Raw genomic sequence first — 26,201 nt, 5'->3', positions numbered from 1 at the left:
CCTTCAAGGTCAGTTAAACTTCTTTCCCGGAGTCCCAGCCCGCCTGCTCCTCCGGGAGGAAAGGGGATTGAATGACGAAGGGGAGACCTGAACCACGCCTGAGACCGGACAGGGGAGATGCCTTGTAATCAAAGCTCAAGGCCAGTCCCATCCCAGCAATAACAACATTCGAGGAAGCACTTGCTAAGACCCACTGTGGGCCGAGACTGGGGTCGGTCCTGGGGTTAGAAACAAGTCAGGCAGAGCTGATGTCCCCTGTGACCACGTGTCTGACGGAAACGTAAGACAATGCTCCACATGACACGTGGTGCCCCAATGACCAGAGGCAGAGGGAGGGCGGAAGCAGGAAACAGCATAGGACGTGGACTGGATCACGCTGCACCTCACCCTGGTGAGCCCTGGGTGCTGCCCCAATCCTGGGACACTCCCCACGCACGCACGCCCCCTCCCCCCTGTGCTAGGACGGCTCCTTCATCCTTCTCCCGCCTCAACCCCAAGGCCTCCTCCCACCCTCACTCTGCCTGGGGCCTGGATTCTTATTTCACAGAAGAAAAGGAACCACCAGGAAAGCTCCCCTGGGACCCGCCTCAAGGCACCTGCCACGCCCCCAACTTGGCGCAGGAAGCAGAGAAAGAGGAGGGAGCATCGTATTCTCGTGGCCGTTACATCGTTACCTTTTATGTCTCCAGCTACTGGGTCTTCTGGATTTGGAGCAGAAACAGGGAAAACAGGAATTCCTAGAAAGATATTTTATTAAAAAGTACAGAGAAGGATTAGGGAGATAGGGAAGTAGAATATTAAACTGCATGAACGAGGAAGAAGCCCCAACGCGCTGATGGGCAGCCGGGGAAGCCAAGGGGCACTGGATTTAACACGCGTCTGGTCATGGAGACCAGCTGGCCAGGCGTCTGGCGTGTCTGCTAATGAACAGAAACCGATGGTTTGCGCTCACGTAGCTAAGTCTCGGTCTAAGGAGGATGGCCTGAAACTTCAACACCTTTACTGTAAAATGGAGACGAGCTTTTCGAAAATGTTTTCTTTCAAGATTCCCCTCCCCCACCCCCAAATTTTGTTTACACCTTAGCGTTACTTCAAGATTCCTTTTTTCACTCAACAGGCAAATACAATTTCTGCTCAGCCTCTACCCACTGATTGCAAACTCTAGCTTGCTTAAGTCCTGAGGTGGTCCTGCTGTGTTCTGGCCTAAATTGGTTCCTTTAAACATAAGATGATCATATAATGTGCCCTTCCGACTAGGACACTCAACAGTTTAATAATTACCCCGGCCCAGCCGGTGTGGCTCAGTGGCTGAGCATCGACCTATGAACCAGGAGGTCACGGTTAAATTCCTGGTCAGGGCACATGCCCAGTTTGTGGGCTCGATCCCCAGCAGGGAGTGTGCAGGAGGCAGCTGATCAATTCTCATCATTGATGTTTCTAACTCCCTCTCCCTCTCTTCTTCTCTGAAGTCAATTTTAAAAAATATTTAGATGTCCCCTTAGATCACCGTAGGGGGTGAGGGGCCTGCGATAACGTGGTCTATCGGATGTGGGGAGAGTGGAAACACATCCTCCTGGTCCCAGGACATGACACATGGCACGTGCAAACGGCCACCTGGAAGCCATAGTCTCCTCCCAGGTTAACGGAGAACATCCCCCGTGTGGATACTGTTATACTGAAATTGCCAACATTTATCCTTTTGACCTGAGGAGACGGCAACGTCTACAGTACAACCTAACACTGTGGAGGTAAATAAGACTACACAACATATGTTTATACACTTTATGTTCCAACTTTTAGAAACACTTTCAGCCTGGCTGGCATGGCTCAGCGTCGACCTATAAACCAGGAGGTCACGGTTCAATTCCCAGTCAGGGCACATGCCCAGGTTGCAGGCTCAGTCCCTAGCAGGGGGAGTGCAGGAGGCAGCTGATCAATGATTCTCTCATCATTGATGTTTCTCTTTCTCCCCCTCTCCCTTCCTCTCTGACATCAATTTTTTAAAAAATTTAGAACCATTTTCACATAAATACAACCCACCTGGCCCCATTCCTGTGCCCCCTCCCGCCCTCACCCACCCACCGTGCCCTTGGGCGTGAATGCACAGCCCAGCCTGTGGGGGGCGGGGAGCCCTTGCGCAGGCACTCACGGGAGCAGAGCGGGAAGTTGTGGTAGCCGGGGGCGCACTCCTCGCAGTGGTCGCCGTGGAAGTTGGGCCGGCAGGCACAGCGGCCTGAGCCCGGCTCACAGCCATCCGCGCGCTCAGGGCTGCAGCTGCAAGCTGAGAGCGACCAGTTCCGAGTGTCAGTTCTTCGCGCACTGGACACGGCAAACGCACCTGACACTTCTCAGCAACGTTCCCACTCTGTCCTGGGTGCGGCCATCCTCGAGAGGGTCCGTCCTTTCCACCACATGTGTGGCTCCCACTGACGGAGCCCCGAGGGCCTCAGACAGGAGTCTTAAGGAGCATCCACACTGGGATGCTCTCGAGATGCAGTGCCGCACGCAGCCCTGCCCAGCTCGCTATGGAGAGGGAAGCCTGCACCCTCCACCATCGGAGAGGCTGGGGGGCTGGGGCTGGAGCTCCCGGCAGGCCTGCGGGGCACAGCCTCTCTGGGCCATGAGCCAGCTGTGAATGTCCACGCCATGGTCATTTTACACGGGTGTGGTGTGGACACGTGTGTGGGATGCCTGGATGTGGATCTGTCATCTGTGGGCAGCACAGCAAGGTTGTGCCCATAGCCCAAGTGGTAGTTTTGAGTGACGCGGCCCTGAAGGCAGTTGGTGCAGCCGACACATTGACTGGGTGAGCGTTTCAGAGGGACCCACTGGTGCCCTCCCTTGGGAGCGTCCCTTGACCCGCAGGTCCTCACCGTGGACACAAAACCCTGTCACCGCTCCGCTAGGTACACGTCCCATGAGCATCAAGCACTCCCGCCCACAGCCTGGCCCCCTGGAGGCCTTTGCTGAGTGTGTGAGGATGCACGTGCCTGCGGACCCTTACGCTGAGCCTGACATCCCCAGGAGGCCTCTCAGTGACAAACTAGAAAAGTGACAGGAAGGTGAGGTTCCTGCCCGAGTCAGCTTGGCTCAGTGGAGAGCGCAGCGACGGCGAACCTTTTGAGCTCGGCGTGTCAGCATTTTGAAAAACCCTAACTTAACTCTGGGGCCGTGTCACATATGGAAATTTTTTGATTTTGCAACCATAGTAAAACAAAGATGTATATTTTTGATATTTATTTTATATATTTAAATGCCATTTAACAAAGAAAAATCAACCAAAAAAATGAGTTCGCGTGTCGCCTCTGACACACGTGTCATAGGTTCGCCATCACTGGGATAGAGCATCAGCCTGTGGACGGAAGGGTCCCGAGTTCGATTCTGGTCAAGGGCACGTACCTTGGTTGCAGATTGCCCGGCGCTGGCTGGGGTGTGTGCAGGAGGCAACCAATCGATGTGTCTCTCTCACATTGATGTTTCTCTGTCTTTCCCTCTCCCTTCCTCTTCTCTAAAAATCAATGGAAAAATATCCTCTGCTGAGGATTAACCAAAAAAAAAAAGAAAGAAAGAAAAGAAAACTGAGGTTCCTGACAGGTTGTGACTGATCCAGGATGCCCGTGTCTCTTTGCTGATGCCCATTGGGCACAAGGAAATGATGGACACGCTGCTTCACACCTGACCACGTAAGACTGTCCTGGAGCCACGGCTCAGAGCTCACACACTGTGGTCTCTGATGCCTTCAAATCTGAATGATGTGAAGGAGGAACTGGGAAACGGTGGCACAGAGACAACCTCAGGATGGGAGTCATCTTCCGCCCCTGGCAGCCCGAGAACAGAGAGGAACCGACGGGACACACACACAGGACAGTCTGCACTCGAACCCCGATGGACGGTTCCACGAAGGGGGGTGGGGGAGGAGTAGAGGGGATGGGGGGGGGGCCGTGGCGTGAGGGGGAGGGCCGAGGCATCCTTCCGGCCGTGGAACTAGGAGAGTCCGGGGATGCCAGACAGGTGTGAACTGCTTCCTGGACCCGCCAGGTGCTGGCTTTGTCACCTGGGCCAAAATATGCAGGCCCTTTGGTTTCCCCACATCTAAACATGAGAATCAGCCTACAATGCCCGAAATTTATTAAATAAGACACACGTGAAAGTATTTAGGCAACACCTTACATAGAGCAAACGCTTGATAAATCAAAGCTCTTTTAAATATTAGGACTATCACTAAATTCTTGTAAAATTTTTACTATGTTGTCTTGATGCTGCTTCTGAAAAAAATTTAAAACTATTGGACATCATAGAAACATGTCAAGGCTGGCCGGTGTGGCTCAGCGGTTGAGCATCAAACTATGAACCAGGAGGTCACGGTTCAATTCCCAGTCAGCGTCCATGCCCGGGTTGTGGGCTCCATTCCCAGTAGGGGTGTGCAGGAGGCAGCCAATCAGTGGTTCTCTCATCATTGATGTTTCTATCTTTCTCTCTCTTTCTCTCTGAAATCAATAAAAACATTTTTTAAAAAAAGAAACATGTTGAAACAAGAGGAAATAGAGGCGCTGCCATTGGCTGCAGGCCCAGAATGCAATAGCCCAATGGTTAGTGTTTTCCCAGGTGCTTTCGAGGGCAGTTCACTTCATCTTAGGAAATATATGATCGTTTCTATTTTTATATATAAGAAACCTGAGGCTCAGAGAGGTTATGTAACTGCCTGTGGTCACTCAGGAAGGAGTGAAGCAACAATATGAAGAAAGAGGGAAAGAAGGGACTAGTGGCTGATGGGAACGGAGCCTGTGGCCTCCCCGGAGCAGCACACCCGCCCAGAGGCACCAGGTTGAAATGCTACTTACGGATGCAGCCGTGCGGGGCCTCCACCGGCACGCCGTGGGGGCGGAAATAGCCCTTGGCGCACTGCTCGCAGTTTATGCCCGCCGTGTTGTGCTGGGAAGAAAGAGAGATGCAGAGGCAGGGCCCTGAGCAGGTCTGACCTCACAGTGCTCATCCAGAGGAATGACTGTCGTGTGCACTTGCAATTTCAAAGTCACGCACATAAAACACACGACAAAAAGGGGCTGATCTTGGCCTTGAGTCTCCAAGATTTACCACAGGACACTGGCTCACACAGGCTGTGGATTTTCCCCTTTGGAGAGGAAATGAGGGTAAGTTCCATGAACTGGACAAACCAGCTTTCCCCCATCACAGGGACATGCTAATGAACCACCTGGCCTTTGAGTGAGAGAGGACCACAATTCAAAGGTCACTCAGAAGAAGGATGGACAGTAGATGACCCTTCGTTTGGCCCAAGGAGTAAACAGTCAGTGTGTGCTTTCATCTTCTCGGTGTCCGGAAGAACGCACACACACTCATCCTCTCCTCCCGCCGTTCTCATGTTACCTGCGCTTTAGTCATGGAACCGCTTCCCAAACATGTCTGTCACGTGAATGGAAAAGGTAGGCAGGAGCCTCCCACACAGAACTCGTTTTAAAGGATAATACGAGGCTGCTTTTTCTATTTCATGATTAACCCTCTTAATTGCCACAGAACCTAATTACGCAACATGCGTCACCAGTTTCCAAGGACCACCCAGCAGGGGCCCAGCTCAGCCCTGCCTCTCCTGCTCTCCAACGTGCAACAACTGGGAGGACACTGTTCCTTCAGTAACAAAAGGAGAGGCGATTGGGAGTCAAAGAGAACCACCATAACACTCGGACCCACAAAGAGGCTGCGTAGAAGCCCAGAGGGGAGGACAAGGCCCTTTCTGTACCCTCTCCCCATTTCAGACGATTTTACTAACTCCAGGCTTTCAGTTATTACCACTCCTTGTCCCGTGGGCGAAACTCTGAATGCACTTCAACACTGAGCCTAGAACCACACTGGCCACTGCTCTGACTTCACACTTAGATGCGCACGCATTGGGACAAACAAGAAACAGCTGTGGCCCACCCCGTTCCCACCCAAGGCCAGTTCACCCCTCGACTCTGTGGCTGAGAACAGACCCAGGACACGGGGCAGCCTGGGCTCCCAGCGTGTCCCGTCGGAGAGGCAATGAGGAGACGTCCCCCGAAGTGGGCAGTGGGCTTTCCCTTCTCCCACAAAGTTCGGGCGATGAAGCACCGGCCACAGAGAAGGTGCAGTTTTAAGACACAAAACACAGCAACAAGCGACCGAAAGACAACGGCAAATCGCCAGAAGATGGATGATGCTGCTTTCGGCCTCCAGGTCGCAGTTGTCGTACGGGGCCCACACCGCACCCAGAGGTGACCTTTGGACACCCAAGGTCATGGCTGGACCAAGGCCGATGGAGACGTAAAGATCTTGGCTCCCTGGTTTCTACAGGAAGCACTGAGAAGCCGCCTCACCCGGGGAGTGGGCACTGAGTTTGCATTTACCTGACACTTAACACAATGAGAAAACTGCAGCTTTCAAGCCAAGGAGCGGGCTGGGCACAAAGGGAATCCGTGCAGGAGTTAACTGACCCCACAGACACCCCTCCTCTGGCACCTCCCAGAGAAGCTAGGAACGCTCACCCAGAAACCTGGCCCTGCTCCGACCATCCTTCCATGCTAATCCTCTAAGCAAACCTTTTCCGAGGTGCTTTCCATCTTCAGGTAAAACCCACCTCCCTGTCGCTCAGTCCCTGACCAACCCACACTCGCTGCTGATGTCCAATCCTGAGAACTTCAAGCACATGGAGACCGCTGCTGGCCACACTCTCCTGCAAAGCCTGACTTCCCTTCCTAGGGCCACCACCTGGCCTCTGACCTCTGACCTGTCCACCCCTGCTCATCCCCTGCCGTCCCCTCCACCTGGAACTCTCCCCCAGGCAGCCGATCAATGATTCTCATCATTTTTGTTTCTATCTCTCTCTCCCTCTCCCTTTCTCTATGAAATCAATAAAAATATATCTAAAAAAAGAACATCAATATTTTATTAAAGGGAGTCAAACCCCCCCAAAAAAATATTTTGTTCCTTGCCTTCTTTCATTGCTCTTCCCCATTTTATTATAAAAAATTAAAGTTTTACAGTGAACACCTATGCATGCCCTATGTAGAGATTTTACTGTATTTGTTTTATCACAGAATTATCCATCTTCTCGTTCCCTATCCATTCACCAGTCCATCTTACTTTATGCATTTCAAAATAAACTGCTAAGTACCTAACTTAAACAAAGGCATTTTAAATTCAAGTTGGAAAAAAATGCAATGAACCTAAACAAGACTTCAATAATCTACATACAAAAGAAAAATGCTTTTGCAGGGCCATTCTGAAAAAAATGAAAGTCCATCTTGATGTTTTCCTGGAACCGCAAAGTACAAAACGTAGTGTGACTGCGAGAAGGGAGAGCAGGAACGACGTGTCCTAAAGACTCACTGAGGGGCTGGCCCTTCACTGGAGAAGCATCCCACCTACCCGTCCCCCAGTGCTTCCCCGATTCCATTTCCACAGTTCAATTTCAAACAAATTTATTTCCGCAATTTAATTCCATACACATTACTGAGGGCCTTGGAGTGCATCGCTTAACCAGATCCCGGGACCTCTCACTTACGCATGAAACCCTCCCTATGCCTTGAACAAACCTATGCCTCACCGTTTATTTGTACTTTAGTTCCCTGCAAGGACAGGCTGTGGAGTGTGGGGAGTGGGAGGTGGGGGAGAGCGGTGGGTCTCTCTCGGCCCATGTGGCCCTGGTCTGATAGAAATGGGCACCTCATGAAGAGACGCTCTCTTTGATGGCGACTTTGACAAAGCATCACTCTAAAAGCACCAGGACTGAGGGACAACATAGTCCAAACTCATGGACATTAGACCCTCCTCTTGGCTAATGTCCAGTGAACCCCACTGTCCTCCAGAAAAGATGAAAAGTCAGTGTTTCATACTTGGTGTCGATGGCAGACATCATTACTCGATCCTGCTACCCTTTCTCGCCGAGTCTAGATTCAAAACTATCTGAACAGAGGATGCAGGGCCAGCATTGAGGTCAGCACCTATTTTCCCTCCAGCTTTAGAGCCTTCACACCATGAGCTGGAGCAGCCAGGACTTCTCCCCATTTAGGCCAAGATCGCGTGAGGAACCTGATCGCTGGCGCCTGGACAAACATGTCTCGGTCCGTGTCCCCTTCCACCCCACGGGACGGCCAGCTCACGAGGACGTGGTGCACAGAGTGGAGAGGTGATTCCAGAAAACACTTGCAATGCTCAGAACGGCCTTGGCACCTTTTGGGGAGCAGAGCTTAATGATGTCATTTCCTACAGTGACACCCCCACTCAACTTGCCCAGCGCCTCACCTGACAGTTGATGCAGACCCCTCCACCTGCGTAGACGCCGCGGATGTCCAGGCTCGCCTGCTGCCGCTCCACGTCCGGGTCGTAGAAGCAGTCGGCGGCGTGGCCATGGCAGTTGCAGGCTGCAAAGGGCACCCGAGGTGAATGCACATCATGGCTGTGGGAGGCTCAGTCAGTCTCACCTATGCATGACCCGCCCCCCAGAGCATGACTGCTTAGTGAGCTACAGCACCGCCTCTTCCGGGACCCCAGGGGCACTCAGTGGGAAATCTTAGGGACTTTTACACAAAGTCCAGTCTGTACCCCTAACCCTAACCGCCCAACCCCCACTGCTCCCTCAATGCGCCCAGCTGTCTGCTTAGCCGCCAATCTCACCACCTTCTCCAGACCTCGGTCCTCAAAAGAGTTAGGGTTCCAACCCAGTATCACATCCTAAGAAATGATGAGGATTGAAATTCAATAGTGGCTGCATCGTGTCCTAGACTGTTAAAGAGGCCAGCTTATGTTAAAGCACTCGGCCCAATCCGTGCATTGAGTGAACGCCTAATCACAGTAAACGTTATTACTGGTGGTGTTTCTTTTTTAAAATATATTTTTATTGATTTCAGAGACAGGAAGGGAGAGAGAGAAATATTGAGATACATCGATTGGCTGCCTCCTGCAGGCCCCCCACCGGGGATCAAGCCCACAACCTGGGCATGTGCCCTGACTGGGACTCGAACCAGGATCTCCTGGTTCATAGGTCAACACTCAACCACTAAGCCATACCTGCTGGGCCACTGTTATTTCTATTCTCACATTTATGTCTGAATTTGGAGTGGGTCCCTCACACCTCCACTCTTGTGAGTTACTCATTACACTAGAAAGACCTGTGACCCTGAGATTGGCGTGATCCCCCCTCTTCACAAGCAGGGAAAACACAGCTCAGGTAGAAATGGGGATGTTGGGTGGGTCCTCAGGTAGAGATGGGGGGTGTTGGGTGGGTCCTCAGGTAGAGATGGGGGGTGTTGGGTGGGTCCTCAGGTAGAGATGGGGGGTGTTGGGTGGGTCCTCAGGTAGAGATGGGGATGTTGGGCCGGTCCTTAGGTAGAAATGGGGGTGTTGGGCGGGCCCACAGGTAGAGATTGGGGGGGGGTGTTGGGCAAACCTCACCCCAGATCCGCCCCCACGCTCACCTTCGCACTCATGGCTATGCCCCCATGTGGCCAGCTGCCAGCGCCTCTGGTTGTGCCCGGCACAGCAGCGGTCACAGGTCTCCCCGCAGGTGTGGTGGCGGCATTCACACCGGAACCTGGGCAGGAGGTGAAGCGCATTGGTTACCGAGGGTTCACACTAAGGTCGGCGTCTCCTGGCAGAAAACTCAGTCATCAGGGTCACCCAGGGAACGCTTTATTGAGTAACTATGGAAATGAAACACTCTGCATGTATCACTCACGGCTCCCCTGTCCTGCTACTGTCTGCATTTTACAGATGTGGACACAAGATTCAGCGAGATGAAAACACTGGGTGGGCCCAGCTGGCGTGGCTCCGTGGTTGAGCATCGACCTATGAACCAGAGGTCATGGTTCCGTTCCGTCAGGGCACATGCCCGGGCTGCGGGCTCGATCCCCAGTAGGGGGCATGCAGGAGGCAGCCAATCAATGGTTCTCTCTCATTGATGTTGCTCTCTCTCTCTTACCCTTCCTCTCTGAAATCAATCCTACCTAATAATAGACAGACATGGTAATTGACCGTACCTTCGATATGCCTCCCATTGGCTAATCAGTGTTATATGTGGCTAATTTGCATACTGCAGGCAGGGCTGGCCAGCACCAGACGCCATCCAGGCTCCCGTGTGCGGCCCTGGGCAGCCGGGTTTAGGCGGCGCAATCGTATCACCTAAGCCCCGCCCCCAGCCGGGACCCCCATGTGCCGCCTAAGCCCCGCTGCCAGCTGGGACCCCATGGCGATCCCAGAGCAGGCAAGTGCAGAGGGCGGGCGGCCCCCAGGTGGGCCTGCTCCTGGGATCACCATGGCGATCCCAGAGCAGGCAAGTTCCCCACAGGCAGCACCCAGCAGGGTCTGCCCCCGGTCTCTGCAGTGATCCGGTGATCCATGAGCAGGAAAGCGCAGCCTGCAGGCAGCACCCCACCCTGGCCACAGCTCAAGGGAGAGAAAAACACGCAGTGGAGGCCAGGAGCCTGAGAGATCAACACAGAGGGGTGCCTGCTCCAAGCCTCCACGGTGTGGCTGGGGGCAGGCCCCCAGTGGACACACACACTCACACACACACACACACACACACACACACAGCGCCTTCTCTGAGCCTCCAATGCAGCTGGGGGCAGGCCCCCAGCAGACACACACACACACACACACACACACGACGCCTGCTCTGAGCCTCTTGCCAGACTGTGGCCGTCAGTAGGACATCCACTGAGGGCTCCCGGACTGAGAGAGGGGCAGGCTGGGCTGAGGGAACCCCACCCCCCAGTGCACGAATTTCATGCACCAGGGCTCTAGTAAAAATATATTTTTTAAAAAGATTCTAAACTCTATGTGCACTTTACCGAAATAAAAAAGAGGGAGAAGGATTTGAACATGTACACCCTTGATCCCACTAAAGCAAGGATGACAAACCAGTTCTATTTCTCTTGGCAAATCCAATCAGGGGCTGTGCCTGCCGGGGGCACCATCTTGTGGGGGGACGGGCGGGTGGAGGTGGGAATGAGAGATACTTAATGGGATGCAACCATCACTGAACAGTTGGACTGGCTCACAGCATGGCTGGCAGCGCTGCACGAGGTACTCACACTTTTTCAGGGTTGTCTGCACTGCACAGGTCGGCGTGGCCGTTGCACGCACAGCGCCCGCCAACGCTGATGTCCTTGATGCTGTAATAATACTGTACGACAGAAAACAGACGTGCCGCTTACGGAAGAGCAGCAAGCCTTCACCCGTCTCTCAGGCGCATCTATGCTGGCCCTGTTCCACTCTCTTCCTGCTCCTGTGAGCCCACGTCAACCCCACGGGAGCCACTTTGGGTGTTATTTGTCTTATGAAACAAGTGCATTCCTCAATCAAATTTACAGCATGATGCTGAATCTGTACGTTTTTATAATGAAATGCTTTAAGAGAATGGAGGGAACCCGCCTTGGGAAAAGAATCATACCCGATCGCCTTTTAAAAAGGGACTGAGCCCGGCTGGCGTGGCTCAGTGGCTGAGTGCAGCCTCAATCGCCTTTTAAAAAGGGATTGAGCCCGGCTGGCGTGGCTCAGTGGCTGAGTGCGACCTATGAACCAGGTCAGGTTTGATTCCCGGTCGGGGCACATGCCTGGGTTGTGGGCTCGATCCCCCGTGTGGGGGGTGCAGGAGGCAGCAGATCAATGATTCTCTCTCATCATTGATGTTTCTATCTCTCTCTCTCCTTCTCCCGTCCTCTCTCTAAAGTCAATAAAAACGTATTTTTTAACATATTTTTAACATATTTTTAATCTTAATAGAGAAGATTCATTCACTTAAGTGAAGAGAAATATGCTTACACGTGAGTACAAATCTTGGAACCCCTCCACCCCCCCAAAAAAAAAAACCAAACACCCACAGATAAATAAATAAAGGGTGGTGAGGTCCACTCGTAGCAGGGCTTCAAAATGCCCGGAGGAATGGAGACACAGTCCGGCCAAAGTTTATCGGACAGCCCAGCTCTCCCTTGCAGATTCCATCCTCGGACCCAGGACAGGTTCCACATACGGCTGCTCCAAGGGCTGATGGCACAGGAAATGCAGAACACAAGCCACCGCACCCACAAGAGAGCCTTCCAGAAAAATGCTAAAACTGGAGCAAACCTCACTCTCCTCTCTTCCTTTCCCAGCTCCCTGATGCACTTACCTCTGAGGCCAAGCCCTCTAAGATGCGCTGGGCATCTCCCATCACCCTTCCAGGCCCACTCTCCTCCTTTCTCACCTGCCCTTTGCCCAGGGCTGATCTTTATGGGTTGCAGCGGGGTCTCCTGCTCCCTGGCTTTCTGTTGGGTTTGGCCAATGGGGGACCCTGGCAGGAGATCCGTGGGCAGCAGAAGAATGAGCTCAGGGTACCTGTGCCCAGGAGACGGGGTGCTGTCCTGACACTAGACTGAGGGATGTGCAGGCCAGACACCCCACACAGAGGAGCATGGTACTCACACACCCATGTCTCCTCTATCTGGCAGGTCACACACCAGCCCTGCATCTGGTGGGGTTACACACAGCTCCGGCCAGTGGCAGTGACCTGTGTGGTTGGGAGCCTGGGGGTCTTGCCCACCCTCTCTCTCTCCCCGCATCTGCTGACCAGATACAGGGGATCCCAAGGAGGACTCTGGGGCCCTACAGGGTGGCTGCACCTTTAAATAAAAAAGAACCCGGTTCCCTGAGTGATTTTGTGGAGCCGACCCCACCTGCTGAGCACATTCGACAGCAAAAAAGTGAGCCTTGGGGAGTCTGTTATAGAATCATACTGACACCCGGCCAGCTGTCACCCTGGCCTTTCATCTTCTTCGAATGTAATCATTTCTCCTCCACAACCAAACATCTAAGTTACATCTAGTCATTCAGACCAGAGCAAGTCTACGCCTACACTATTCCTGGCTGTAAAGGTTACTTGAAAGAGTTCAAGGCAATTAATTTGATAAGTAAAAACAAAAAGAGTTTAAAAAAATGCTGCCGTAGGCCCTTCAGCATGACTCACCCGCCTGGTGACGGTGGGGTCCCGCTGTGCTTTGGAGATGAGGTGTCCCAGGAGCGTGTTGGTTCGGAGAAAGCGCAAGCGGATGTTTGTTGCCTGGGTGAACTCCCGCAGGGTGTTGGAGAAAGTGAAGTTTCTTGCACCTGGACGACCATTTATCAAGGACACCACAACCTAAATAACCACACACACACACACATACACAGGGGGAAAGTCCTTTCATCAAAACTTCCTGCAAGTCACAGACACAGCGGACTCTCATAGCCAGTTAGCCTGGAGGTCAAATCACCCCCGGTATTGCCGACAACAATCAAGGCTTAACTACAACAAGACTGTGCACAAAGACCACTAGGGGGTGCACCAAGAAAAGATAAAAAAATGCGGAGACAAAGAAACAGGACGCAAATGTCAGAAATGGAAGATATAGAGCTCAAAACCACACTTTTAAGGTCTCTCAAGAACTGTCTAGAAGCTGCCGATAAACTTAGTAAGGCCCTCGAAAAGACTGGTGAGACCGCCGATAAATGTAGTGAGATCCTCAAGAAATCTAATGAGACCCTCGATGTTGTGATAAAGAACCAACTAGAAATTAAGCATACACTGACTGAAATAAAGAATATTATACAGACACCCAACAGCAGACCAGAGGAGCGCAAGAATCAAGTCAAAGATTCGAAATGCGAAGAAGCAAAAAACACCCAACTGGAAAAGCAAAATGAAAAAAGAACCCGAAAATACGAAGATAGTGTAAGGAGCCTCTGGGACAGCTTCAAGCATACCAACATCAGAATTATAGGGGTGCCAGAAGATGAGAGAGAGCAAGATATTGAAAACCTATTTGAAGAAATAATGACAGAAAACTTCCCCCACCTGGTGAAAGAAATAGACTTACAAGTCCAGGAAGTGCAGAGAACCCCAAACAAAAGGAATCCAAAGAGGACCACACCAAGACACATCATAATTAAAATGCCAAGAGCAAAAGACAAAGAGAGAATATTTAAAGCAGCAAGAGAAAGAAACTCAGTTACCTACAAGGGAATACCCATATGATTGTCAGCTGATTTCTCAACAGAAACTTTGCAGGCCAGAAGGGAGTGGCAAGGAATATTCAAAGTGATGAATACCAAGAACCTACAACCAAGATTACTTTATCCAGCAAAGCTATCATTCAGAATTGAAGGTCAGATAAAGAGCTTCACAGATAAGGAAAAGCTAAAGGAGTTCATCACCACCAAACCAGTATTATATGAAATGCTGAAAGGTATCCTTTAAGAAGAGGAAGAAGAAAAAGGTAAAGATACAAATTATGAACAACAAACATGCATCTATCAACAAGTGAATCTAAGAATCAAGTGAATAAATAATCTGGTGATCATAATAGAATCAGGGACATAGAAAGGGAATGGACTGACTATTCTTGGGGGGGAAAGGGGTGTGGGAGATGAGGGAAGAGACTGGACAAAAATCGTGCACCTATGGATGAGGACAGTGGGTGGGGAGTGAGGGCGGAGGGTGGGGCGGGGACTGGGAGGAGGGGAGTTATGGGGGGAAAAAAGAGGAACAAATGTAATAATCTGAACAATAAAGATTTAATTAAAAAAAATAAAGAAAGGATATTCTAACCTTGAAAAAAAAAACTTCCTGCAAGTCACTATAAATGACTCACAGGCCCGAAGGCACTGGGTCTCCTTGAGCCACCAGGTGTGTGCGGGTGGTCTTGTGTCTTGTTTATGTCTAAAAGCATCATTGCTAGTCCCCCTCCCCTTAGAATTCTGGCAACCTGTCCTTAAACTGGGCTCTCAGGTGCTTCCAAACCCGTTGTTCTATTGGGGTAGCTGTGGGGCTGTGAGGCCGTGACACGGTGAAAGTATAAGGTTAAAATATATAAACGTAAGGAAACAACTTCTTGTGAAGCTGCACCAAAGAAACAGCTGACAGAACCTAAACACCTAGAGGAGGTTGAAGAGGAAGCCTCTCCATGTAAAGGGGATGAAGTACCTACAAGACCAGGGTTTCATCTTCAAGCTCGAGGAGCTGGACAATCATGGGACATGAACCACTCATTGCAAGACACTGGCTACAGCTGCTCACAAAGACCGTTCCACCCGAAGGGGGTGGCCAGCACCCCGGGAGAAGCGTATTCCACACTCACTTCAAGCTCCGCTGGCCTCAGTTTCCCTGGAATGCGTCTGATTTCCCCACCTGTTTCCCGTCTCCTCCAACAACAGTGTGGCTGCCTGCACAAGGGCAAGCGCAGCTCCCAAAGACAACAGTCCTTTCCCTCCCCACAGAGGGTGCCCACCTGCCCAAGGAGTCGGGGATGCGTGCTGCCCCTCCCCACAGAGGGTGCCCACCTGCCCGAGAAGTCGGGGATGCGTGCTGCCCCTCCCCACAGAGGGTGCCCACCTGCCCGAGGAGTCGGGGATGCGTGCTGCCCCTCCCCTCTCCTCACTCCCACTCCTGGGATAACGTGTCTGGAAAGCAGTGGGCAGGGCTTCACCTCAATCACCAGCCACCCACTTTCTAAATATTCCTCCAGAATAGAGGGGTTCAAAAAGAAAGAAAAAATAAATGAAAAAGAAAAACAAAACAAAACAGAATAGAGGGTTCAGGACCTACGGGTCTTGAATTTGAAATGCTGACTCCCAGAGGAGAGTTAGAGACCCCGAGTGGAATGTCTGATGTTAATTACATCTCAGTAATAAAATAACAAGAATTTGCAATCCAACTTGTCAATGATGAGAGAGAATCGCTGACCGGAGTCTTCGATGTGATCCTTGTACCAGTTAGTCCCAAGTACTGGTTCCCGTTGTGGTCTGTGTCAGCTCTCCTTGAAAGAGCATTTTCACAGTCCTTTCAAAATGAAGAATTTGATATCCTCGTGTGCGTTTCTGGTCTCATCCTTCACAGCCTCCCAAATTCACTTACCTCGCCATTTTCCAAAGGCACGATCCGGGAGTAGTCCGTGGTGCAGAGCACGTCATCATCTCGGGTGATGGCCGTGTTGGCCGCCCGCCCAAATTGTTGCCAACAGTCTGCCTTAGAATCTAGAAAGGAAACATTTTAATACTGGCAAGTAAATATTATCACCTTGTGTAAACCTCTGAAGAAATCTTACATTTCCTTAAGAAAATACATGAATGGGAAAGAACAGACAAGCACTGAACATTTTAGACAGAAGCTTAGACTGACGTTTTTAGGTCATGAAAGAAAATACCGAGCCATTTCAGGCCACTTGACTTTTAAAAGCAATGTTTGGAGATGCGGTTCCAAGTCCTCCTTATTAAACAAGTCTGCCCTCGAAGGAGCATTCACGGAAATCCCAAGGCCTTTGCAAGCCACATTCCTGTCCACCTCAATCCATCAGAGGGCTCATCACACTGACGTTCTTCGTTAGCGAAGACGACAGGGTCAAGGTGAGTCAGGTGAAAGGCAGGGTCCCTAAGGCGAAACTGGGTTCCTAATTCTGCATAAAAGGAAAACGGTTGCTTCTCCCTACAGTGGCAGGAACTGTTAACATAACAGGCATTTCGGCCTCAGTTCTGCATGGTTCTTGTGATGAATGTGCACTACTTGAGAAAAAGGGCTGTTTGGGGGGTAACCTCGAACGTTAAAACCGACCAATCCTTAATTAGCCAGTGAAGAGACCAATTTTACAGTGAAATCCAAGGTCTAAATCTGTGCAGATAATTGAAGCCTGGCAGGCAAGGTTACTTACGAGCAAAATATTGCCAAGGTGAGTAGGTGCTCCCAAAGTCCACCGATCTCTCCAAGACCCAGAGGTCAGGGCGAGGAGAATTGGCAAATTTGATTAAAACATAGGCCACATGGAAGAGCTGAGAAAGCAAAGGAGACACAGTTACCACAGTCGCCTGGTCTGTGCACACCTGGAGCATCTCTACGGGATGCTGCTCCCACAGCAGCACCTGCAGCCGCTCCTCTCCCAGACCAGAGCCCCTGCCGGCCTGCCTCCCGGACACCCCGCCTGGGGCAGTGTCTCCAGCATATCGTGTCCAAACAAAGTGGCCACTTTTCTTTTTTTAATTTTTTATTTTTTATTGATTTTTACAGAGAGGAAGGGAGAGGGAGTGAGAGACAGAATCATCAATGATGAGAGAGAATCATTGATCGGCTGCCTCCTGCACACCCCCAACTGGGGATCCAGCCTGCAACCCGGGCATGTGTCCTTGACCGGAATCAAACCTGGTACCCTTCAGTCTGTAGGCCAACACTTTATCCAGTGAGCCAAACCGGCTAGGGCCCACCCCGCATCTTAAAGTCCATACATTCAGAGAAATCTAATGGTTCCCTCAAAAAACCCTATTTATTTAATGATTTATGATGTCATCATTGCTGCGTTCTGGGTGCTATGCTAAGCCCCTCAAGCATGCTTGCACTCAGGCCTCACAGGAATGAGGAGGAGGAGTGTGACCGGAGAAGGCAGTGTGTCCTCGTCCTGCAGGTGAGGAATCCTGAGCCTCCGTGCATCTCCTCACTGACCACCAGCTCTGCACAGGCCCGAGGGGTCCTGCACACGTGACCTCTTCCATCATGGGGAGGAAATACAATGTCAGAAAGCTCCAAGCATCATCATCTCCAAACCTGTAAATGCCCGTCCCAGCAGCCGGGAGGGGCAGCGTGTGGTGTGACACGTCTCCGGGGCTATTTAACGCAGTGGTTCCCCAAGGTGCCCTTTCGCTCGGAATATCCAAATCCACGAAGAACCCAGAGGCTCAGGAGGCCACGCTCTTGGTTTGGCTCCGTCATGCTCTGAGGGAACGTGTGATCCCGTGGAAGCAGCACAGCAAAAACCCCAAACCCAGCAGCGGGCGGAGACCCCACGTGCGCTGCTCCCCTTGTTCTAGAGCCTGCCCCCCGGGCCCAAGTGAAGACTCCCACTGATGGTGCCCACTCAGCACCTGGCACTGATTGCGGACAGGGCGTCCCTCTCCAAACGTTCCCCTCCCATGTCCTCCCTGTGTGCCCTGGACCTCGGGGCTGCCTTCCATTCTCCTGAGTCCATTTGCACAGACAGACTGCTTTCTGGATCGTCTCCGTGGCTGTGGCACTTGCAGCCGGTTCACACCAAGCGATCCAGCTCCACAGCTCACCTCTGAGACCTGCTGACTCAGCATGACGCTGCTGCAAGGCGTGATGGGGTCCAAGGTGGTTCACAGCCAGCTCACGCGTGTGACACCCACAGTGTGGAGCTATTCTCTTCTACTTGATAATTTAAAATTATGTGCCTTTCGCCCGGCTGGCATGGCTCAGTGGTTGAGCGTCAACCTACGAACCAGACGGTCATGGTTCGATTCCTGGTCAGGGCAGCTGCCCGGGTTGCTGGCTCCATCCCCAGTGTGGGGTGTGCAGGAGGCAGCCGATCAGTGATTCTCTCTCATCATTGATGAGGGAGTAAGGAAGGAGGAGGGAGGAAGTGTCCAGCCCTGAGGGGCTGGCTGGCTAGGGAGGAATCAAGCAGAGAGTTTACACAGGGGCTTAGTGAAAGCCACAGACACCTCCTATCCTAACGGGACAAGCCGGGGCCGTCCAGCGGGTGTCGCCCACCTGCCTGAACACCAGGCCCTTTCAGGTCCAGCCCAGCCCAGGCCTGAAACACAGGAATTTGCAAAACAGCTGCCTTGTGCCCAGCTCCCTGCCCGTCTCCCCACAGTCAGGAGGCCACCTTGCCCTCCTGAGCTCCGCCTCACCTGGCCAGGCCCTGCACCCCCTCCCTCAGCCCCAGGCTGACTGCCCACCGCTCCGCCCCCCTGGGCCTCTGATGAGAGACCAGCCTGAACTCCTGCTGCTGTACAATTCAGACCCTGAAGCTGAGAGAGGGCAGCAGCTCCTGGCTCCGGCTCCCTGGCCCTGGCCTGCACCTCCATCTCCAGGGGAGGCCTGGGACTCTGCATGCTTTTAACAGGTGGTGACAGGTGTGTGAGGGCCAGCGAGTCAGCTAGAGGCCTGTGAGAGGCAGGGTGCAGAACCAGCATTCCCTCTGGTTGTTCTGTGAGGCTGAGAAATGCTGAAGGTAAACAATCTCCTCAATCAAGGTGCTTCAAGCCTCCAGAGAGAGACGCAAGAGTCCTGGGGAGATGGAGCCTGCACTGCCCCATCCAAGGCCACCTGGGCCAGGCCTGGGGGCACAGCTGTAGCCGGGCAGGAGTCTGACTCTCCCAACCGGACACCAACCATGGCCTGGGCGGGCTGCAGGGGGGAGGCAGGGACACCCCTCCAGGAGGCTGGCAGTGACCACAGAGAAGTGGTGGTTTTCCCTAAAGGAAGGAATGCAGGGGAAGGAGGAGGTGACAGGCAAAGGCAGAAAGAATCATGGAAATGAGAACTGGGAGAGGAGGCATGGGAGAAAGGAAGAAAGGAGGAGGTGGATGATGTGGAGGGACTACAGGGTAGCTGGGAGTGGGAGAGGCAGAGGCCTGAGGGCCTAGGGGAAGCCCTGGGGTATAGTAGGCAGAGGAGAGGGGGTGTGGGGGGACTCCCTGGGGTACAGCAGGCAGAGGATGAGGGTATAGGGGGGACACCCTGGGGTACAGCGGGCAGAGGAGGGGATGCAGGGGGGTTGCACTGGAATACAGCAGACAGAGGAGGGGTGCGGGTAAGGATTCCCCACCATGATATTTAACTCAGACCCCCTTGATGACATTGTGAAGAAATCCAGTCTTTCCTTATATGTGCTTGCCATTAATAGACTAGGACCATGGTCGGCAAACCGCAGCTCGCGAGCCACATGTGGCTCTTTGGCCCCTTGAGTGTGGCTCTTCCACAAAATACCACATGCAGGCGTGCACGTACAGTGCGATTGAAACTTCGTGGCCCATGTGCAGATGTCGGTATTTTGTGAAAGAGCCAGTATTTTGTGGAAGAGCCACACTCAAGGGGCCAAAGAGCCGCATGTGGCTCACGAGCCACGGTTTGCCGAGCCGCAGTTTGCCGACCACTGGTAAGAGAACTGCCACGACTTAAAGCCAAAATCTGCCTAAAATCACAAAAGTTTCATAAGGGAGGAAACATAAAATAGTTTTCAAGATGAGCTAAGGAATAAAATAGGCTCTTTAAAAAAATAAACTTCCATTTACTGTGCATTTTATGATTCTGCTGCCTTTAAGATCTCTAGCAGGCTGCCCCCATTCCAGAACGAGGGTCAGAGCTTTTGGGGAGGGCGGGGGCAGAGGGCATCTGGAAGCTCCAATCCCGCCGGAACCCAGTGCTCCTTTTGTCCTCTGCATCGAGCGCTTCCTTTCCCCAAAAGGAACAAAACTGCCCCAAGAGCTGCATTGTCTTTCTAACTCAAAGTCCCATCCCAGCTGGTGGGTCTCACCTGCCCCAGATCCAAGGTGACGTTGACCTGGTTGTACCGCGTGCCTGAGGAGAGGGGGGGGCTTTGCCACCAGCGCTCTGACCCGTCGATGGCGTTGGTGACTGGATGGGCTTTCCTGGGGTCCTGGGAGTTGCAGTAGTCGCAGAACTGCCCCTGGAAAAGGACAAAACAACACAAAAACAGCTCATTCTTATGTGCAAGTAACTCTGTCTTGTCAATGTTCTAAAAAGATAGCCAAAACGAAGACGAGATGCCCGCTGGTGAAGTCACCACGATGCAGTCCCTCTTACACCACCTCCCTGTGCACCTGTGTCGAGTGTCTCAGGTACAGACTCTGTTTAGCTTCCACCTTCTACAGCCTGTGCTTCCTGTCCCGTCTGACACTCAAGAAGAGCCTGTTGTGCTTGGGATGCAAAGACCTTTTCCTCCAGCAAATCCTCTCACTGTTTATGCTCTACTTTGTGCAAGTTCTGTGTCTGGCACTGGGCACAGTCTCAGTGGAAGTGTTAAGTACAATCGTCCCCCCTTATCTGTGGGGGACACACTCCAAGACCTCCAGTGGATGCCTGAAACACAGCCTCCTATATGCCCTATGATAAAGTTTAATTTATAAATTAGGCACAGTAAGCAGTTGACAACATCCCATATAATAAAAGCCTAATATGCAAATCGACCGAACTATGGAACGACTGGTGGAATGACCAGTTGCTATGACATGCACTGACCACCTGGGGGCAGACGCTCAATGCAGGAGCTGCCCCCAGCCCACAGGCCCCAGACCAGCCAAGGTGGGTGCCAGCAGGGGCCCCCTGATCGCCCCGCCAGTTGCCCCACAGATCAGTCCTGATCACCAGCCAGGCCTAGGGACCCTACCCATGCATGAATTTCATGCACTGGGCCTCTAGTTAACTAATAATAAAATAGAGCAATTGTAACAATACACTGTAAGAAAATTGTAAACTTTATTAGGAAAACTCTAAATACATTAAGGAGAAACCAAGATGGCGGCATAGGTAAACACTGGAAATTGCTGCCTCGCACAACCACTTCAAAAATACAACTAAAAGACAAAACAGACATCATCCAGAACCACAGGAAGGCTGGCCAAGTGGAAATTCTACAACTAGAAGGAAAGAGAAAAGCATACTGAGACTCAGAGGAGCTGCGGAAGTAAAGTGCAGAGGTACGGAGGTGCACGTGGAAAGGGCTGGCAACTGAGGACGTAGCTGTCTTTTTCAATTGGGAGGGAGACATAAGCTCCCGACAGCCCTGACTCCAGTTCTGGACGAGTCTCTGGGGGCCCAGACTCATACAGGAGAAACTGGACTGTCTGGCATCAGGCAGAACCTGAAGGCGGCTTTCTCTCAGAGGTGCTTGCAGCGATTACTGGGACACTGAGACGCAGGGCCCCTTAGGGCAGGGCTGAGGATCAGCCATAGCTGTTTTCTCTGCCCTGTTGATTCCCTGAGACCCTGCCCCACCCAAGCCGTGCGCAGAGGCTTTTGCACATGAATGGCCTGGCCCTTTGCAATCTAAAATTACCTAACTAACTGCAGCTGGGTCAGAGAGACCCAGAACATCCAAAAGAAGGCCCAAGGCCCCAAAGCAGCTTGCATTGCTTCACAGCTGGGCCTCATCTGGGCACCTCCAAACCCCAAACAAGGAAGAGGAATCTACAGATCTCTCCATAGCTCCTGCTGGGTGGCCTCAGGCAGAGGCTAAATTAGCACCTCCTTAGAGATCCAAGAGCCAGTGTACCCAGTGGTCAGAGTGGGACCATGCAGATTACAACTCCTCAAATCCATAAGGGACACACTCAGGGGGCAGACTCAGTGAGCACCAAAGCCCACTGAAGCAAGTCTTGCCCCAGAAGGGTGTCTCCAGCACAGAAGTTCTCCCACCATAACCACAGCTGATTCTCACAGCCAGTTGGCCTGGAGGTCAATTCCTCCCAGTGATACCTACAACAATCAAGACTTAACTACAACAAGACTGTGCACAAAGCCCACAAAAGGGTGTACCAAGAGTGTCCACCTCCGGTAATTGGGGAGGCTGAACCACTGGGCCCTATAGGACACCTAGCACACAAAGCCACTCTATCAACACAGGGAAGCAGCAAAATGCAGAGACAAAGAAATAGGTCACAAATGACAGAAATGGAGGAAAGCAAACTACTGGATATAGAGTTCAAAACCATGGTTATAAGGTTTTTCAAGAATTTTCTAGAAAACACCGATAAACTTAGAGAGAGCCTCAAGGATATGAAAAAGGACCAACTAGAAATTAAGGATACACTGACTGAAATAAAGAATAATATACAGAGATCCAACAGCAAACTAGAGGATCGCAAGAATGAAGTCAAAGATTTGAAATACGAAGAAGCAAAAAACACCCAACCGGAAAAGCAAAAAGGAAAAAGAATCCAAAAATATGAAGATAGTGTAAGAAGCCTCTGGGACAACTTCAAGTGTACCAACATCCGAATTATAGGGGTGCCAGAAGAAGAGAGAGAGCAAGATATTGAAAACCTATTTGAAGAAATAATGACAAAAAACATCACATCGATGTTTCTCTCTCTCTCCCTCCCTCTCTCTCTAAAATCAATAAACATATCCCCGGGTCAGGACTAAAAATATATACATATTTAAGAAATATATCCCAAACTCCTACAAATCAATAAGAGAAGTATAAACAGTTCAACAGAAAAATGGGCGAAAGTAAGAATAGGCATTTTACAGAAGAGGAAATACATGTCAATAAACATCTGAAGAGAGATTAGCCAGGTAACTTGTATGCACATATGCACAGCCATGGACACAGACAATAGTGTGGTGAAGGCCTGCGGGGGGTGGGGAGGGCAGGAAGGGAGAGGGAGTGGGTTCAGGTTGGAGGGGCGTCGGTAGGGAATAAAAGGGGACATCTGTAACACTTTCAACAATAAAACTAAATTTTAAAAAATATATGAAATAAGCATTTGAAGAAATGTTCACAATCACAATCATTAGTGATCAGGGAGACCACAGAGCTATCCTGTTTTCCACCCATTCAATAGGATCAGATTTTAAGTTTGAGAATAACAAGTATTGGAAAGGATGTGGTAGGCGTATGAATTGGTATAAAGACTTTGGAAAATGTTTTGGCATTACCTCCTAAAGTAAAAAATTCACATTTCCTATGACCCAGAAATTCTACTCTCAAGCTCATAACCCAAAATCTGATGGCATCATGCTCATGAATATTCATAGCAGTCCTGCACACAAGAGCAAAATTCTGGGACTAACCTAATTTTCCAGCCACAGGAATGTGACTACATCAATAGTAGTATATGCACACAATGAGTGAATATAGGAACACTAGTGAGTAAATGAACATACACAACAACACGGGCAATACGGGTGGATGTTAGCCTTGTAACATGAGTTTATAAAGCATGAGATATACATTTTATAAAGTTAAGAGCACTTACTTTTTTGGAATATATAGAGATGTAATAAAAACTTTATAAAAAGTAAAGCAAAGGAAAAAATAACAAAGGATTCAGGATGATGGTTACCCCAGGTTACGGGAAACCGAGATGGGAGTTGGGAAACCATATAGTTAGGCATAAGTTATTATCAAGACCCTGGTTTGGGTTTTGGTAGCGAGTTCACAAATGTTTGTTATACTATTTTAAATCCATCCACCTGCATGTATATTAAAGCAGACCATGCAAGGACCGATGATGAAAGCATGTCATAACTGAGGTTCATGCATAGTCTATAATCCAACGCTGCACCTGAGGTCCAGTATTTTTAAATAACATAAATAAACAAAAGCAGGACCAACACTGATAGAAATCAGCGACGAGGGAGGCAGACAGAGAGCAAGGAGGCTCTGTGTGCAGATAATAACTTATGCCTAACTATATGGTTTCCCAACTCCCATCTCGGTTTCCCGTAACCTGGGGTAACCATCATCCTGAATCCTTTGTTATTCATCCATCCACACAGCAAACCTGTGCTGGTCATACTCCCTGCCAGATGCTACGCCAGACAAAGACGAGAAACAGAAAGATAAGCAGGACAAGGGGCCACGCTCGGAACTGTGTTACGGCTAATGTTAGCCCAGTCACATGGGAAACAGCAAATGTAATAAAAGAGGCTAAAAGGGACGTGGGCAGGACTGTGCAAATAAACAACTGAAAAGGGTTGTGTTCCAAGGATGGAGGCCCCAGAGGACAAGCCGATGTTCGCCCAGAGGCCACGGAGCGACCTACACTTTTTCAGAAGGATGAGAAAAAACACTCTCTCCTAGTTGCCAACATTTTTGATGATTCTCCTTAACTAAAAGCCTCACATATATAATACTCTGCAACTGAATTCACAATATAAACACTATCTTATTCTAGACACTAGAGGTTGTATGGCACTACTCCCTAAGTTCTTTCTTTCATTTAAATATTCAAAATATGTTTTTATTGATTTCAGAGAAAGGAAGGAGGAGAGAGAGAGATACAAACATCAATGATGAGAGAGAATCATTGATCGGCTGCCTCTCCACGCCCCCCACTGGGGATTGAGCCCCCAATCCGGGTATGTGCCCAGACCGGGAATCAAACCGTGACCTCCTGGTTCATAGGTCGCACCAGCTAGGCCATAAGTTCTCTTTTATTGTTTGAACATGCCTTCTTTTACTCAACTTTTCAAACTGCCTACAGTGAGGAGGACACTGCACTGAAAGGGGGGTAGAAACAAACACTCAGAGTCCCCCGCCCCTCAGTGTAGAGAAGAGAAGTGACTCAAACATCACAGAGAGGCATTGGGACCGAGACAGCAGAAGGGCGGGAGCCAGGGGTGGCCCCCACGCTTCGCTTGGCTCAATCTTCTGAATTTCACTCCGGGGTTTATATTCAAAACTTAAAGACGAAGAAGTGAAGACTGAGAGAGGTGAAGCGCCTCCGACACCCCATTAGCACAGGCGGGAGCCAGGACCCCGGTTTCCTTACTGGAGAGGGAATCTGACTTTTCAAAGGAAAACGTTTGTCTTCAATGATTGGTACCTAAACATTCATTGCTAGATCTTGGCCAATGTCCACAAACACAGAACAGCTATTAGAAAAGCTTTTTTTAAAAAGGGTCATTCATCCTTAAATGGCTGTGGTCATTTGCTTGGAGTCTCAAAATAACTCTTATCATTATTCATTGTTAGAAATGTATCAATGGGCATAGTAAGAATCTGAGAGCTCCCGGTCCTCGCCCAAGATTTCCACATACTTCTCGAAGGAAAAGGCCTGTGGAAGTTAACAAATGGCTCTGACTCACAATAGTTCTATACACTGCACCTCAATGAAGCCAAGTTTCCTGTTTACGGCCACTAGTCCAAGTTACACAGGCACACAGCGGAGGCTGCTCTGTGGCAAGCACTCCCTCCCTTAGCCACAGCTCCTATGTGCCTGCTTCTCTGTCAATATCGCCAGGTCAGATACACATGCCTATGCCATGTCAAAGTGTAATTAAGGAACATACAAGAGATGTTGAGCCCGGCCGATGTGATTCAGTGGTTGAGCGTCGATCTATGAACCAGGAGGTCACGGTTCGATTCCCGCTCAGGGCACATGTCCAGGTTGCAGCCCGATCCCCAGTGTGGGGCCTGCAAGAGGCAGCCAACCAATGACTCTCTCATCGTTGATATTTCTCTCTCTCTCTCCTCCCTTCCTCTCTGAAATCAGTAAAAATATATTTTAAAAAGATGTTGCACTGTAATGCACAAAGATGTTGCACTGTAATGCACAAAGATGTTGCACTGTAATGCACAAATGCGAGATCATATGTTTGGCAGATAAGTGCATTTCATTCCGTGTGAGTCTAGTGTGTGTGCCAACCTGAACCAAGCGCAGGGCTGTGCTTTAGACAC

At 50.7% G+C, this 26,201-nt stretch overlaps 1 protein-coding gene across 3 annotated transcripts in view; it reads right to left on the bottom strand.

Moving 5' to 3' along the window:
* Positions 1-26,201, bottom strand: part of LAMA3 (laminin subunit alpha 3) — a 148,641-nt gene that overhangs the window by 112,224 nt on the left and 10,216 nt on the right. For all 3 annotated transcript variants that reach the window (XM_036321714.1, XM_036321713.1, XM_036321712.1), the window contains exons 2-11: positions 20,310-20,462; positions 16,692-16,809; positions 15,902-16,020; positions 12,977-13,147; positions 11,067-11,158; positions 9,450-9,565; positions 8,278-8,396; positions 4,842-4,932; positions 2,150-2,281; positions 675-737 (exon numbers count right to left, since the gene is read on the bottom strand). In XM_036321714.1, the coding sequence (XP_036177607.1) occupies positions 675-737; positions 2,150-2,281; positions 4,842-4,932; positions 8,278-8,396; positions 9,450-9,565; positions 11,067-11,158; positions 12,977-13,147; positions 15,902-16,020; positions 16,692-16,809; positions 20,310-20,462 (1,174 nt within the window). The remainder of the gene's footprint in view (positions 1-674; positions 738-2,149; positions 2,282-4,841; positions 4,933-8,277; positions 8,397-9,449; positions 9,566-11,066; positions 11,159-12,976; positions 13,148-15,901; positions 16,021-16,691; positions 16,810-20,309; positions 20,463-26,201) is intronic.

The sequence above is a fragment of the Myotis myotis genome, unplaced genomic scaffold (genome assembly GCF_014108235.1).
Source record: "Myotis myotis isolate mMyoMyo1 unplaced genomic scaffold, mMyoMyo1.p scaffold_m19_p_9, whole genome shotgun sequence".
Lineage (NCBI taxonomy): Eukaryota > Metazoa > Chordata > Mammalia > Chiroptera > Vespertilionidae > Myotis > Myotis myotis.
The sequence above is the reverse complement of the archived record's forward strand: the minus strand, read 5'-3'. Positions and strand labels throughout refer to the sequence as shown.